The 12,992-nt window shown below is 40.3% G+C and overlaps 4 protein-coding genes across 5 annotated transcripts; 3 read left to right on the top strand and 1 right to left on the bottom strand.

The window, feature by feature from the left end:
- Positions 1 to 914: 914 nt before the first annotated feature.
- Positions 915 to 1,851, top strand: LOC103407662 (pleckstrin homology domain-containing protein 1-like). Its single transcript, XM_008346554.4, has one exon. The coding sequence runs from the start codon at positions 1,180 to 1,182 to the stop codon at positions 1,615 to 1,617; it is 438 nt and encodes a 145-aa protein (XP_008344776.1). The 5' UTR covers positions 915 to 1,179; the 3' UTR covers positions 1,618 to 1,851.
- Positions 1,852 to 3,541: 1,690 nt separating this feature from the next.
- LOC103420152 (pentatricopeptide repeat-containing protein At2g29760, chloroplastic-like) lies at positions 3,542 to 5,980 on the top strand. The gene has a single exon (XM_029099652.2). It carries the CDS (start codon positions 3,611 to 3,613, stop codon positions 5,825 to 5,827), a length of 2,217 nt encoding a protein of 738 aa, XP_028955485.2. The 5' UTR covers positions 3,542 to 3,610; the 3' UTR covers positions 5,828 to 5,980.
- Positions 5,981 to 7,011: 1,031 nt separating this feature from the next.
- LOC103420140 (uncharacterized) lies at positions 7,012 to 9,637 on the top strand. The gene is made up of 4 exons (XM_070818876.1): positions 7,012 to 7,325; positions 7,880 to 7,925; positions 8,075 to 8,233; positions 8,412 to 9,637. The coding sequence occupies exons 1-4, from the start codon at positions 7,213 to 7,215 to the stop codon at positions 9,453 to 9,455; spliced, it is 1,362 nt and encodes a 453-aa protein (XP_070674977.1). The 5' UTR covers positions 7,012 to 7,212; the 3' UTR covers positions 9,456 to 9,637.
- LOC103418871 (zinc finger CCCH domain-containing protein 25) lies at positions 8,377 to 12,357 on the bottom strand. 2 transcript variants are annotated; one of them, XM_070818875.1, is made up of 5 exons: positions 12,040 to 12,357; positions 11,664 to 11,961; positions 10,098 to 11,334; positions 8,611 to 9,757; positions 8,377 to 8,509 (listed from the first exon to the last, which is right to left on the bottom strand). In XM_070818875.1, the coding sequence occupies exons 1-3, from the start codon at positions 12,210 to 12,212 to the stop codon at positions 10,399 to 10,401; spliced, it is 1,407 nt and encodes a 468-aa protein (XP_070674976.1). In that variant the 5' UTR covers positions 12,213 to 12,357; the 3' UTR covers positions 8,377 to 8,509; positions 8,611 to 9,757; positions 10,098 to 10,398. The 2 variants fall into 2 exon arrangements, with proteins under 2 accessions (XP_070674976.1, XP_028955486.2); XM_029099653.2 differs by having other exon boundaries at positions 8,377 to 9,757.
- Between the last annotated feature and the right edge of the window lie 635 nt (positions 12,358 to 12,992).

Genomic DNA, 12,992 nt, shown 5'->3' with positions numbered 1-12,992 from the left:
TCGAACACCTATCACTTACAAGCGAAGAAGAATATAATTAAACTGTAGTGTTAAATAACAGTAAACTTGGAACTTTAAGGCGTTAAACAAAATTTGGGATGAACTTAGAAAGGGTGTGGAGTTTAAATAGAAAAGCTCTTATCTAAATTTGACAAAAATGTGGAGCATTTGCTTTAACCAACTTCAGTTGAATGTCCATCAAAATTATGCACGCCAAATGCACATGAGCCCCTTTTAAGACTACAACAATTTCTCTTTTTAAACATCTGTGTTTCACGTGATTAATTTTGATGAAAATTCATCGACTTGGCGTCAATGGCCAAATGCTCTGTACTTGTCAAACTCAAATACCAATGTCTTTTTTTTTTTTCGGTACAATAATATTGTATTTGAAGGAGAGGGGAACTAATTCACACAATAGGCCAACCATTAATTAGGTAACAAACTCAATACAAATATAATACGTTTTTATCATCCATAGGAGTCACATGAGACTTCTTACTTAAAAGTAAAAAAGAATATCATTAGATAGTAATATAAACATGTATAGTTGTTACCTCATATAATAAGGTTAAAGAACTTATAATTTCAATACCCAAACCTTCTATTGGGTTATAGCTAGGGATCAATACTTTAATTTACTCAAATTCGCAATAAAATTTGTTTCATCAGTAATTTGTATCAAAACCTTCTATTATGAAAATAAATTACTTAGATTACAAATGCAAGCAGTGGATTGTCATAACGGTTAGGTCTTACTCTTCAACTTATTACGTTTTGGGATTAATGCAAAATATCATTTATAATTTAGAAACTGATATAAAAATAAATTAATTACGAACTTACTGTTTTTTTAGTTTCAAGCCTAAGATATTAACTTATTAATTAAAAAAAATTAAAAAAAATTACGAGGTACAGTTGAGTGTGCACGTAAGCATTGTTCATTTGTATACCCAACAAAAACTGAATCGCGATCGCAACAGGACAGGACAACGTTTGATCTCAACAGGCTGTCCGTCTCGATTTGCGCTATTAGACGAACATATAACCGATTTCTGTTTCCGGATCCCAAAAGAAATCAGACACATAAAAACCATCTCGTCCACCGCGCTCTTATCTCCCTCGAAAACCCTGACTCCGCCCACACAAACACACCTCACGCGCCGCTGAACCAAGAAAATGGAGGGTCTGTGGCGGGCGGCGACGGGCCAAGACCCGAGCCCGGAAGACTACACCGGAATCGAGTTCTGGTCCAATCCTGAGCGCGCCACGTGGCTGACCAAGCAAGGCGAGTACATCAAGACGTGGAGGCGCCGCTGGTTCGTCTTGAAACAGGGGAAGCTGTTCTGGTTCAAAGACAGTCACGTGACCCGCTCGTCGACGCCGCGCGGTGTGATCCCGGTCGGCACGTGCCTGACTGTGAAGGGCGCCGAGGACGTGGTCCACAAGCCCTGCGCCTTCGAGCTGTCGACTACCAACCACGACACGATGTACTTCATTGCCGATTCGGAGAAGGAGAAGGAGGAGTGGATTAACTCGATCGGACGGTCCATAGTTCAGCACTCCAGATCGCTCGCGGATTCCGAGGTCGTCGATTACGATAGCAGCCGACAGTGATCACAACCTCTCGATTTTCATGGTACAGTAAACTGTAATTTGTGCTTTTTTTTCCTTAAATTTGATGTAATAGTTGTTTTGTTTGATAAAAATCGGAGCTTTTCTTGTTTTCTTGCTGTCGAATTTGAACAATTTTAGGCTGAATTTTGTTTCTCTGTTGCTTTTGTCGTAAGGTAGATGATATTTTGTGTGATTGAAATGTTAATTCGTATGATTTTTGTGAGAAGGTTTAAACTTGGAGTTGAACAGAGTTGCATTTTCAACGAAACTTGATAATGTTTGAGTGTTTTTGCACAAAATTGTCGGTATGGTTTTCGAATATCTGTTCTTTAGTCGAGGATTTTGATGTCTTGGAGTTGAATCGACCTTATTAGTCGTGTTGTCCTCGTGTTTGTAAATGTACAACTAGTTTTGAGAAGTTTTGCGTTGCTGTGTGAAGTTCAAAAAGGTGCTAGCTGAGCGGATCTGGTCGAATTTGCTTGCTTGTTGTAGGGTTTAGCGAATTGAGAGGAAGATAGGTCTGGATTATTGAAATCAACCGTGTTGGATCTCAAATAGACACCAAATGATTCAATTTAGTTCAAACTGCAGACGATTAAGTTTCAACAGTTTGTGATTACTAGCAAATAATTGACATTACTGCATAGAAATGGGGTTTTGGAGTATGTTTTGAAGCGTCGAAGAAGTCTCAACCTTGAAATGCAACCACGGTGCTTAGCTAAGAACGTTAACAGTAAGATAGAAACTTGATTATCATTGAGTTTTAGTTGCAGAGGTGTGGGGGAGATAGTAGCCACAGGAAAAAATTCGTGTAGATCAGGTGCTGTGTTCGCCTCTCATAGGAATGGGGTAGGACCTACCTAGCCTAAGCTAAACCTACGAACTTCGGCCTCCAACTCAACAGAATTCTGGGTTATTCAATAAATCCCCAACTTTGATCCTTCCCGTCAGTCTCCAACTAATCCAAACCAAAATCGGGGTAACCCGAAACGAACTAAACCAATCTTATTTCTTTGTTTACAGTTTGGGAAAATCATGACTGAGATAGATGGTTTCGTTTCATTTCGTTTCTTCTTTGGGGAGATGAGTAGGTTTGATTTGGTGCAGTGAGGCTATGGTTGATTTGATAGCAAGTTCTTGGTCTGCAAGAAATGAGGTCAATTTGTAAAAATTCTGGAAGCTTTTTGATCCATGTTTCTCATACGGTTTCCATATATCCTTGATATGCATTGTGTCATTGATTAATATGTGATAACCAAAAACTTTTAATCTACCCATACTAAAAAATCTCCCAACAGAAGCAAATGAAGACCCTCCATCCTTCACAGCTTTTCTAGCCATCTCTCCCATCTCTTCCACCTTCTTCCTCACCTCACTGTCCTTCTCCATCGCACCAACCACAGCCCTCTCAATCTTGTCCGCCCCCATTACGTCATGCATTCCCAGCCCACCAAGTGATGGTTTCTTAGTCACAACTGGCTAAAGTTAACGTTGCATCAAAGAGCGTTTCCATGAGGTAGAACCTCCTCGGAGAATTTAAGGTTTTCATGAGGCTAATCTTGAGCATCACAATTTAGCTTGATTTAAATAGAATGTTAAGAAACAACGATGAACGCATGATCAACAACACTACGATTAGTAAATGTTCCTATACTCTTGAATTCCCTAATTTTTCATACCTCATTAACAATATCAAAAAATTTACTTTGTGCGGGAAAATATCATCCTCGATTCCTAATTGGTATCATTATTGTTTTCTCATTTGACACAATATTGAAGTTTTTATGAATAATGGTAAGTATTTCAACTTTTTGCACTAAATTTATACACCGAATAACATGACACCAATCAAAATTATACTTTAATTTAAATTATATAATTTGAAATATGTCACATTATTTGACGTATCAATTTAGCATACGCAGCACCGCCCTTTTTTAACAGAAAAAAACATCAAGTGAAAGCGGCTAGTGCGAGAGTGACCACAGAAGAGATGGCAACTCTAAGCACCCCCCTTATCTCTCTACCACGTCACCCACCAAACCCTCCATCGCCAACCGCCACTAACGAACTTTTCTCAAGCTGCCCACCTCTTTCCTCAATTGACCACTGCACCAACATCAAGCAGTTGAAGCAAGTCCACGCCCAAATGCTCCGTACAGGCCTTCTTTTCGACCCCTACTCCGCCAGCAAGCTTATCACCGTCTGTGCTCTCTCCTCCTTCTCCAGCCTCGACTATGCCCGCCAAGTGTTCGACCAAATTCCCCAACCAAATCTCTACTCTTGGAACACCCTCATTCGCGCTTATGCGTCGAGCACCGATCCGACTGAAAGCATCCTTGTATTTCTGGAAATGCTTTATCGCTGTATGGAAAGTCCCAATAAATTTACTTACCCGTTTGTGATCAAGGCGGCTTCGGAGCTCCGGGTTTTGGAGCTCGGAAGAGGGTTTCATGGTATGGTGATAAAGGCCTCGCTTGGTTCAGATGTTTATATTCTCAATTCTCTGGTTCATTTCTATGGATCGTGCGGGGATTTGGATTTGGCGCGGCGGGTTTTCGTGAAGACTCCTAAGAAAGATGTTGTGTCTTGGAATTCTATGATCACGGCTTTTGCGCAGGGGAATTGTCCCGAGGAGGCGTTGGAGTTGTTTAAGGAGATGGAGGCAAAGAATGTGAAGCCGAATGATGTGACAATGGTGAGTGTGTTGTCAGCTTGCGCAAAGAAGGTTGATTTGGAGTTTGGGAGGTGGGTTTGTTCGCGTATCGAAAGGAATGAAATTGGAGAGAACTTGACTTTGAACAATGCTATGCTTGATATGTATGTGAAATGCGGGAGCATTGAGGAAGCGAAAAGATTGTTTGATAGGATGCCGGAGAAGGATATTGTCTCTTGGACTACAATACTTGATGGGTATGCTCAGTCAGGAAATTATGATGAGGCTTGGCGGATTTTCGCTGCGATGCCTAGTCAAGACATTGCTGCATGGAATGTCCTCATTTCGTCTTATGAACAAAGTGGTAAGCCAAAGGAGGCTTTGGCGGTTTTTCATGACTTGCAGAAAAGGAAGAGCCCGAAACCTGATGAAGTCACTCTAGTTAGTACCCTGGCAGCCTGTGCTCAATTGGGAGCAATTGATCTTGGTGGCTGGATACATGTTTACGTAAAGAAGCAGGGTATGAAGATGAATTGTCACCTCACAACCTCACTTATCGACATGTATGCAAAGTGTGGGGATCTGGATAAGGCACTTGAGGTGTTTAATTCAGTGGAGAGGAGAGATGTGTTCGTCTGGAGCGCCATGATTGCTGCTCTGGCAATGCATGGGAAAGGGAGGGAGGCATTGGATTGTTTCTCAAGAATGCTAGAAACCAAGGTGAAGCCCAATTCCGTGACATTCACCAACATGTTATGCGCTTGTAGCCACGCTGGATTGGTGGACGAAGGAAGAACATTTTTCTATCAAATGGAGCCAGTTTACGGGGTTGTGCCTGGTGTAAAGCACTATGCTTGCATGGTCGATATTTTAGGCCGTTCTGGAAATCTGGAGGAAGCTACAGAGTTGATAGAGAAAATGCCAATAGCTCCTACCGCGTCTGTATGGGGGGCTCTTCTTGGGGCCTGTGGACTTCATGGGAATGTCGAGCTTGCCGAAAAGGCGTGTAGCCATATGCTTGAGTTGGATCCTGGAAACCACGGAGCTTATGTACTCTTATCAAATATCTATGCCAAGACAGGGAAATGGGAAGAAGTTTCAGGGTTAAGGCAGCGTATGCGAGATGCAGGAATTAAGAAAGAACCCGGTTGTAGTGCAATCGAAGTCAATGGTATTGTTCATGAGTTTCTAGTTGGTGATAACTCTCACCCTCTGTGCAAAGAAATATATTCAAAGTTGGATGAAATAGCAGGGAGATTGAAGTCAAATGGATACGTGCCAAACAAGTCAAATCTACTGCAGTTTGTTGAGGAAGAAGACATGAAGAACCATGCCCTAATCCTTCACAGCGAGAAATTAGCGATTGCATTCGGGCTTATCAGCTTAAGTCCATCTCAACCAATTCAGGTTGTGAAGAATCTTCGTGTTTGCGGAGACTGCCACGCAGTTGCTAAGCTTATATCGAGGGTTTACGATAGGGAGATCTTGCTGAGAGATCGATATCGGTTTCATCATTTCAGAGACGGGCATTGCTCATGTAACGATTATTGGTGAAGATGCAAGCTCTTTGCTCGAACCTAAACCTCAAACCCCTACAAAATGATGTATAAGTTTTTCATTTTGTTGGCCATCTCATGTGTATAAACCTATCATGTGTTGCATGATCATTGGTGATACAGATTGTTCGGCTATGAAACAGATTGTCGATACATCATTGGTGATGAGTCAATAGCATTGTCGCCAACAAAACGGACAAACAAGTCATCAATACATTTTCGTCAATATTGATGTGAGTAAGTACGGACATCCTGCACGGATAATTTATGCCTCTTTTGAACAAATCCGTTGGAAATGGACTTCCTAAAAAACCGCTTTTCAACTCCAAACTTGCAAGAATTCTTTTTTTTAAATTATTGAAGACTTCAAACAAAAGCATAGAAGCAAAACTGAAAATCCGCACAAGGAAAAGCCCCAAATTTCTCATTCAGTTGAGGATATCAAAACCTCATGCCAGATCCGTACCCTTCTCAGCTTTCTTGTTCATGTTTCTTATATATACCAGTGCTTATTTCTTACACATTTTAGGACTCTTTGGGGAAAAAAAAAAGAGACAATGGAAGCCCTTGCAGGATCCTCCTTGACCTTGTTTGCAAAGGCTAACAAGCCTCTCTCTCCCTCGAAATCTCTTAGGGGTCGATTCAACATTTGCATTTTGGGGTCTCGAAATTCCAATATACGTGTTCACCATACCTCTCGACTTCGACAGAAAGCGCTTCAATTGGTTGTTTGATCTCAAACAGAGGTACTAATCCATACCAACCCCGACTCTTTTATTGGGAGATGCACATACATGAAACTGGTTACAAACTTTTTATCTAAAACAAAATTAGAAGGGACTAAACCAGCAATAAAACCACATATAAACCACAGTTCAGTGCCCTTTATTGAATTGAATTGAGGAGGAATTGAATTACGGGGGAATTGGAATGAGGTGAAAGTAGAATCAGATTCTTGTTGATGTTGTTTACTAAAACTGTCTGGAATCGGAGAAGAACGATATTGGTTCTATATAAGTTGTTTACTAATTTACTGGAATCGGAATTAAAACTAGCTTGATTACTAAATTGCCCTTATATAAATAAATTATTTTTATACTAATTAATCAAACTAATTTTAGATACCAAAATTTATCTATATAAAAACTAATTAAAGAGGTTTCTTTTTGTACCCAAAACCCTTGTGTCTGTCTCTGTCTCCCCCAAATCGCCTTTCATCCTAAAGGCCTTATTTCCCCAGTCGCAACAACCCTCCCCCATCCCCGCCTTTCCTTGCCTTCCACCCCACTTACCCCCATAGCCACCGCCCCTAGCCCCAATTTCTGAAACCCTCTATCTCTCTCCTCCGTGCCCTCCCTCTTCGCTTTCTCGGTTACTCCCGCGATGGTTCACAACGCTGTTCAATCCAATGCATCCGTGAAAGCCGGTGAGTGGGTCAAAGTTCAGAGATCTCATATATGCTTCCTGAGCGGGTCGTCTACTACCGATCGTAGTGGGTATGATGTTTGGCTGATGGGTTCTTTTTTTTTTCTTTTCATTTTCTCTAAATTTGAAATTTTGATTGTTGAAGTTGAGGATGGGTGCGATAATTCTACATATGGTGGCTGTTATATTTGTGGTTGATTAGGGAAAGACAGAAGAGAGGGTGGTCTGGGGTTGCAGAAAACTGCAAGGAGTGTTTCGGAACTAGAAAAAAACTATGGGGGTAATATTGGTACAAAAGATGGATTCCTGATAGGCTTCATTTCGGGGAATTCAATTACCACCTCAATGTCAAGAATTGAATTCCGGAAGTTTGGGGAATCTGATTCCCCAAATCAAGTGGGTCCCACACACTTTTTTCATTCCCAGGTGTTAGTAAACAGAGGAGTGATCAGGAATGGGGATTGATTCCCATTCCCCCATACCCATTCCCTATATGTAAACGCGCCATTAATGTCTTTTGGATTCCATTTCCAATTAAAAGTTTGTTTGCAAAATCGACCATTTAGTAATTTTCCTTCCCACAGTAGATATTCTAATTCAACTTCATCTATAAAACTCATGCCAGGTTTTTACGACCTCAGAAACAGCAGGAATTGGGGTCCAACCAACAGGTAAGTTCACCATATTCAACCTTGTTAATCATATTAAACGAGTTCCAAGTTTGTGCCAACTAGCTCTTAATCTGGTAAAATATTTCTCTTCCGATATCGAACGAGTTCCTAATTCCGATATCAAGTGATGATCAGTGTCTGCTTTTCAGAGCAATCAGAAACCGTCCGTGTCCAATTCAATCTACACAAGGAGTGCAAATTTGGTGAGAGCTTCCTCTTGGTGGGGAGAACCTATCATGGGACAGTGGGATCCTTCAAATGCTACACCAATCAACTGGTCAGATGGAAACATATGGAACATTGAGCTGGTGAGAATTCCTTTATGATTCGTTCTACTATTTTTATATTCATATTCACGAACCATCGACTGTAAGAATTCGGTGTCACTAGACCAAATGATCGATACCTGACATGTAGATTTACAGGCTGAATCGTATAAATCTGTACGCGATTTCTGAAATTCGATTGGCTTTTAAATTTGAATAGAATGTTCCTACTGGCATAGCAATCCAATACAAGTTTATACTGAAAAAGGACACAGGAGATGTGCTGTGGCAACCCGGTCCAGATCGGATTCTGCACACCTGGAGAACCAAGAACACTATATCAATTGATGAAGACTGGAAGGATTATGAACTTCAGAAGATAAGCGAAGTGCAAATTACAAATGAAAACGAGGCACTACTTGTAGACGTAGATGTGGGACCGATTATTCCCAGGAATGTTACTCATCCTGAAGATCAAGAACTGGTGTTGAATTTTACAGATAAAACTGCCTCTGCGGATGTAAACCCACCATTTAACAGCAACATTGAGGTCATAATTGAGGAGAAGGCCATCAAATCTGCAGATGGAACTTTGCTTGGTATAAAGAAGGAAGTGCGCGTTGTAGACAATGGTAATAGCGCCGTGAAGGAGGAATCTATAAAGAAGACAATCCCGACAACCTTAACAGGAACGATTTCAGAAAGTACGAAAGATGAAGACGATAAGGCCTTGCCTACTTATGAAGGAGGTCCTGTACTAGTGCCGAGTTTAACTGCAACACAAGCTGTGTCTTCTGAAGAAGCAATACTGCCCAAAGGACTTGGAACACCAATACCTTCTATAGAATCACCACCCATAGAGCTAGGAAAAAATATATCTCCTGCAGAAGCAATATCCAAAGATCTTGGAAAATCAATGAATTCTAATGAACTTGGAATAACAAAGTCTACTGAAGCAGCACCGCCCAAAGAACTTAGAAAATCAATGTCTTCTGAAGAACTACCCAAAGAACTAGGAAATTTGATGTCTTCTGAAGAAGCACTGCCAAAAGAACTTGGAAAGTCAATGTCTTCTCAAGCAGCACTACCTACTGAGGAAGCACTCCCAAATGAACTTAGAAAACCGCTGTCTTCTGAAGAAGAATTTTCGAGAGAACTTGGAACATCAAAGAGTTCTGGAGAAGCACCACCAAAAGAACTAGGAACACCAATGACTACTCATGGCTCAATTGGAACTGATCCAACAGAGAGGCAGAATTCTTGATGAATCAAGTCACCATTTTCTTTACTTCTTGTTGTTAGCAAGAACCCTTACCATTTTGTTTTCGTCTTAACTGGGACTGGAGAAGAAACCGGCATGTAACTGTAAATATGGATTTCAGCACTTGGTTGACTGCCTCTTTTTTTTACTATGTATTTGCTCACCTTGAGCAGGCCTTTCTGTTTTGCGATTTTTAACTATATATAAATCAATTGCACAATAACCAGCAAGCATTTTTAATGAATTGAAACATACCGATCCGTATGTTCCATCGATCTAGGCCAATTCTTCTTACAATGGTTCACCTGCAAATTTCAGCCCAAAATTAAACTACAAACTGTTTCTGTGAAAAGTTTGCACCAACCACCAAACCAGTCTATCTCTATGATCATCAAATGGCATCGACAAATCATGCATATTAAATAAGGTGCCTGGATACGCTCTTGGCAATACACATACAACTATACTATTCAAATGGACTTCAACAACCATGAGAAACTGCATATCAAGAAATGATTTTATGCAGAGTTGCAACATTGCTAGTCAAATGCATATATCAACTAAATCTCATCCAACAGAAACGCCAACAAAAACCTATAGAAAAAACAAACACAACAAATCAATGGAAAGAAAATTAGGATATACCTTACGCAAAAACTAAGAAACAAGTCTCACATTGCGTAACAGAAGTGATCTTATTGCACAAAAGGGTTGCCAAAGTTGGAAAATTGGAAACAGCATCGATATTTGATTTACATCATTATCTCTCTTTTTTATGATGGGTGTTACACATTAGTTCATCAACGTGTCCTCTCTCTTGCATCAATATTTTTCCATGTAGGATTCTAGTCCTTCCTTTGTGGTACTTGTATTCTGCCCTTCTCTTTTTTTCACTTCAATAATCTAACTTTTGATCTCGGCCTAGATTATCATAAAACCCATCTTCTCACTCTCCCTTTTCACTCCTACGACGACCTTCTCTAGACTTTGGCTGAATCTCATCATCTCCATCCCTTCTCGATCTCTCTCCTTCCCTCTTATCCTTGCCTGCTCTCGACTTCAGATCAAATTCATCGTCATTGCGTCTTCTTGACCTCCGATCCTCCATCCTATCATAATCTTCTCTAGACTGCGGCTGATTTTCATAATCACTGTGCCTTCTCAATCTCTTTTCATCCATCCTATCATGATTGTCTCTAGATTTTGGATCAAAATCAGCATCACCAGCATACCTTCTCAGTCCCTTATCTTCCCTACCATCATCTTCCCTCCTACCACGATCATCTTTAGATTTGGGCTCAATTTCACCATCATCGCTATGCCTTCTTAGTCTCTTATTTTCCCTTCTATCATCTCCCCTCCTATCATGATCTTCTCTAGACTTAAGCTTTGGCTCAAATTCCTCATCATCAACACACCTTCTGGGTCTTTTATCTTCCTTTCTATCATAATCTTCTCTTGACTTTGGCTGAAATTCATCATCATTGTGCCTTCTCAACCTCTGTTCTTCTCTCCTGCCATAATTTTCTCTTGAATTGGGCACCAATTCATTATCCTCACTCCGTCTTCTTGATCTATTTTCTTCCCCCCTATCATGATCTCTTGATCTAGGCTCAAACTTTTCATCATCACCCCCCTGTCTTCCCAGTCTCTTTTGCTCTCTCCCATCACTTCGCTTGGGGTGACTTTCAAAGTCCCTCCCGTTGCCCTTTCTTCTGGAGTCCAATTCTCTATCACCTGATCTGAACTCTTCTTGAACTTTTGGCTCTTGAACACGATTTGGCGGAATGGTGCTAGATCTTTTATCACCCCTTTTTGGGCCCTCATAACTGTCAAGCCCCCATTTCGGGTCTTTTTCACCCCAACCTGTGTTTGCAGCTCTCTGGATACAAACAAAAAAAAAGCACACATAAGCACCTATATAGCAAGATATTACTTGATTTTATATAAAACATAAACCTTTACAACTAACATAAACGATTCGGTACATAAACTCAGATAAATGAATCAACTTCAAACATTTTAAAGCATCACAATCTTAAGTAATACACAGGAATCAACCTCCTTTTCATTGCAATAACAACAATCAAACTACATTACCACTTATTCACTAAGATATTTCGATCCACGTTCCCCAAAAGCCAAGTAACAGTGTAAAAATCAACGTGCAGTCAGCGAAAAACTGAATCAATCAGATAATGTTGAACTTACCTGCTCATCGTGTGAAAACTTGCACGAATCACCTCGTGTACATTCGCCTTTCTGGAAAGCCCGGCAAACGCCCCGCTCCTCCCTCTTCCTCTGCGCCTCCTCTTCATCTTCCTCCTCCTTCTTCTTGTACTTAGTCACATGATCAACCCTAATTGTCCGCCCCAAAATTTGAGCTCCGTTCAAATTATCCACAGCAAGAATCGTGCTCCTCTGGTCCTCGTACGCCACAAACGCAAACCCTTTGGATTTCCCAGTCGCCTTATCGCGAACAAGATTCACATCCACGATCTCTCCGTATCTGAAACCGAATCGAAGGTCAAAAAATTGAAAAACAAATGGAAAATTTGAAATTAATTGAAGAAGAATTAGGGCTTACTGTGCGAAAACGGCGAGGAGATCGCCTTCGGTGAGATCGAAGGGAATGCCGCCGACGTAGACGTAGGCGGAGTCTTTGTACTTGGCGTGCCACGATGCCTCCTCTGAAATCCCTAATTGGGCTTCTCTGGAATTGATGTTCTGAATGCGTTTCACTAGGGTTAGTGGGTTCATCGTTCTGATTCCGCCAAGATTTTCTGCTTTCTTTCTCTTTGGGTAGTGAACTGAAACCCTACTTTTTGAAGAACAATACCCTAATTTTTGCAGAACATTGTTCTACGCTGTTTCGGATTGCGGAGGAAGGGGAATCTGAATGAGGGTCTTATTGGGCTTGGATTCTCGGCCCATTGTGCGTGCAGTTTCATATTGAGCTTGGATTCTCGGCCCACTATTGACATTTCAAAATTGTCAGCATGTAGAGTGACAGAGTTACGACCATCTCCAAATAAGAAGTTAAATTTTAAACTTAAAATTTAAATTTGAAGGTTTACGTGGTACTTTGATATTTTTTTTTAAATTTTACTCTCCAACCGATATGCAAGATTTTAAACATAAAATAAAAATTCATATGTATTTTCTTTGTATTGAGAATGAAAAGAAACAAAAGGATCATGCTTTAAACCAATAAAAATTTAATAAAAAGCATTTAATAATTAATTAAAAAATCTGAAGGTGTTGTCAAATTTGGCAGCAAGAGGAAGAGATGTCATTCCATGTTATACAACATCAGATTTGGCTTCTCGGTTGGAAAACATTAATGTTGTCTTTTGTTATTTAGATATTTTAACATCTTCTTTAAAGATGCTCTAATAAGAGGTTAAATAATTCATTGCTAAGAGGTAAAGAAATCATCGGATATCGAATACACACCAAAACGTATAATATAATTGTTTTCAATCATTGCAATAAAGCATCATCTGTCAAGTATTAACAAATGCACAATGACTATTTTAG

This window comes from Malus domestica, chromosome 03 (genome assembly GCF_042453785.1).
Source record: "Malus domestica chromosome 03, GDT2T_hap1".
Taxonomy (NCBI): Eukaryota; Viridiplantae; Streptophyta; class Magnoliopsida; order Rosales; family Rosaceae; genus Malus; species Malus domestica.
This window is presented reverse-complemented; position numbering and strand designations above follow the sequence as displayed.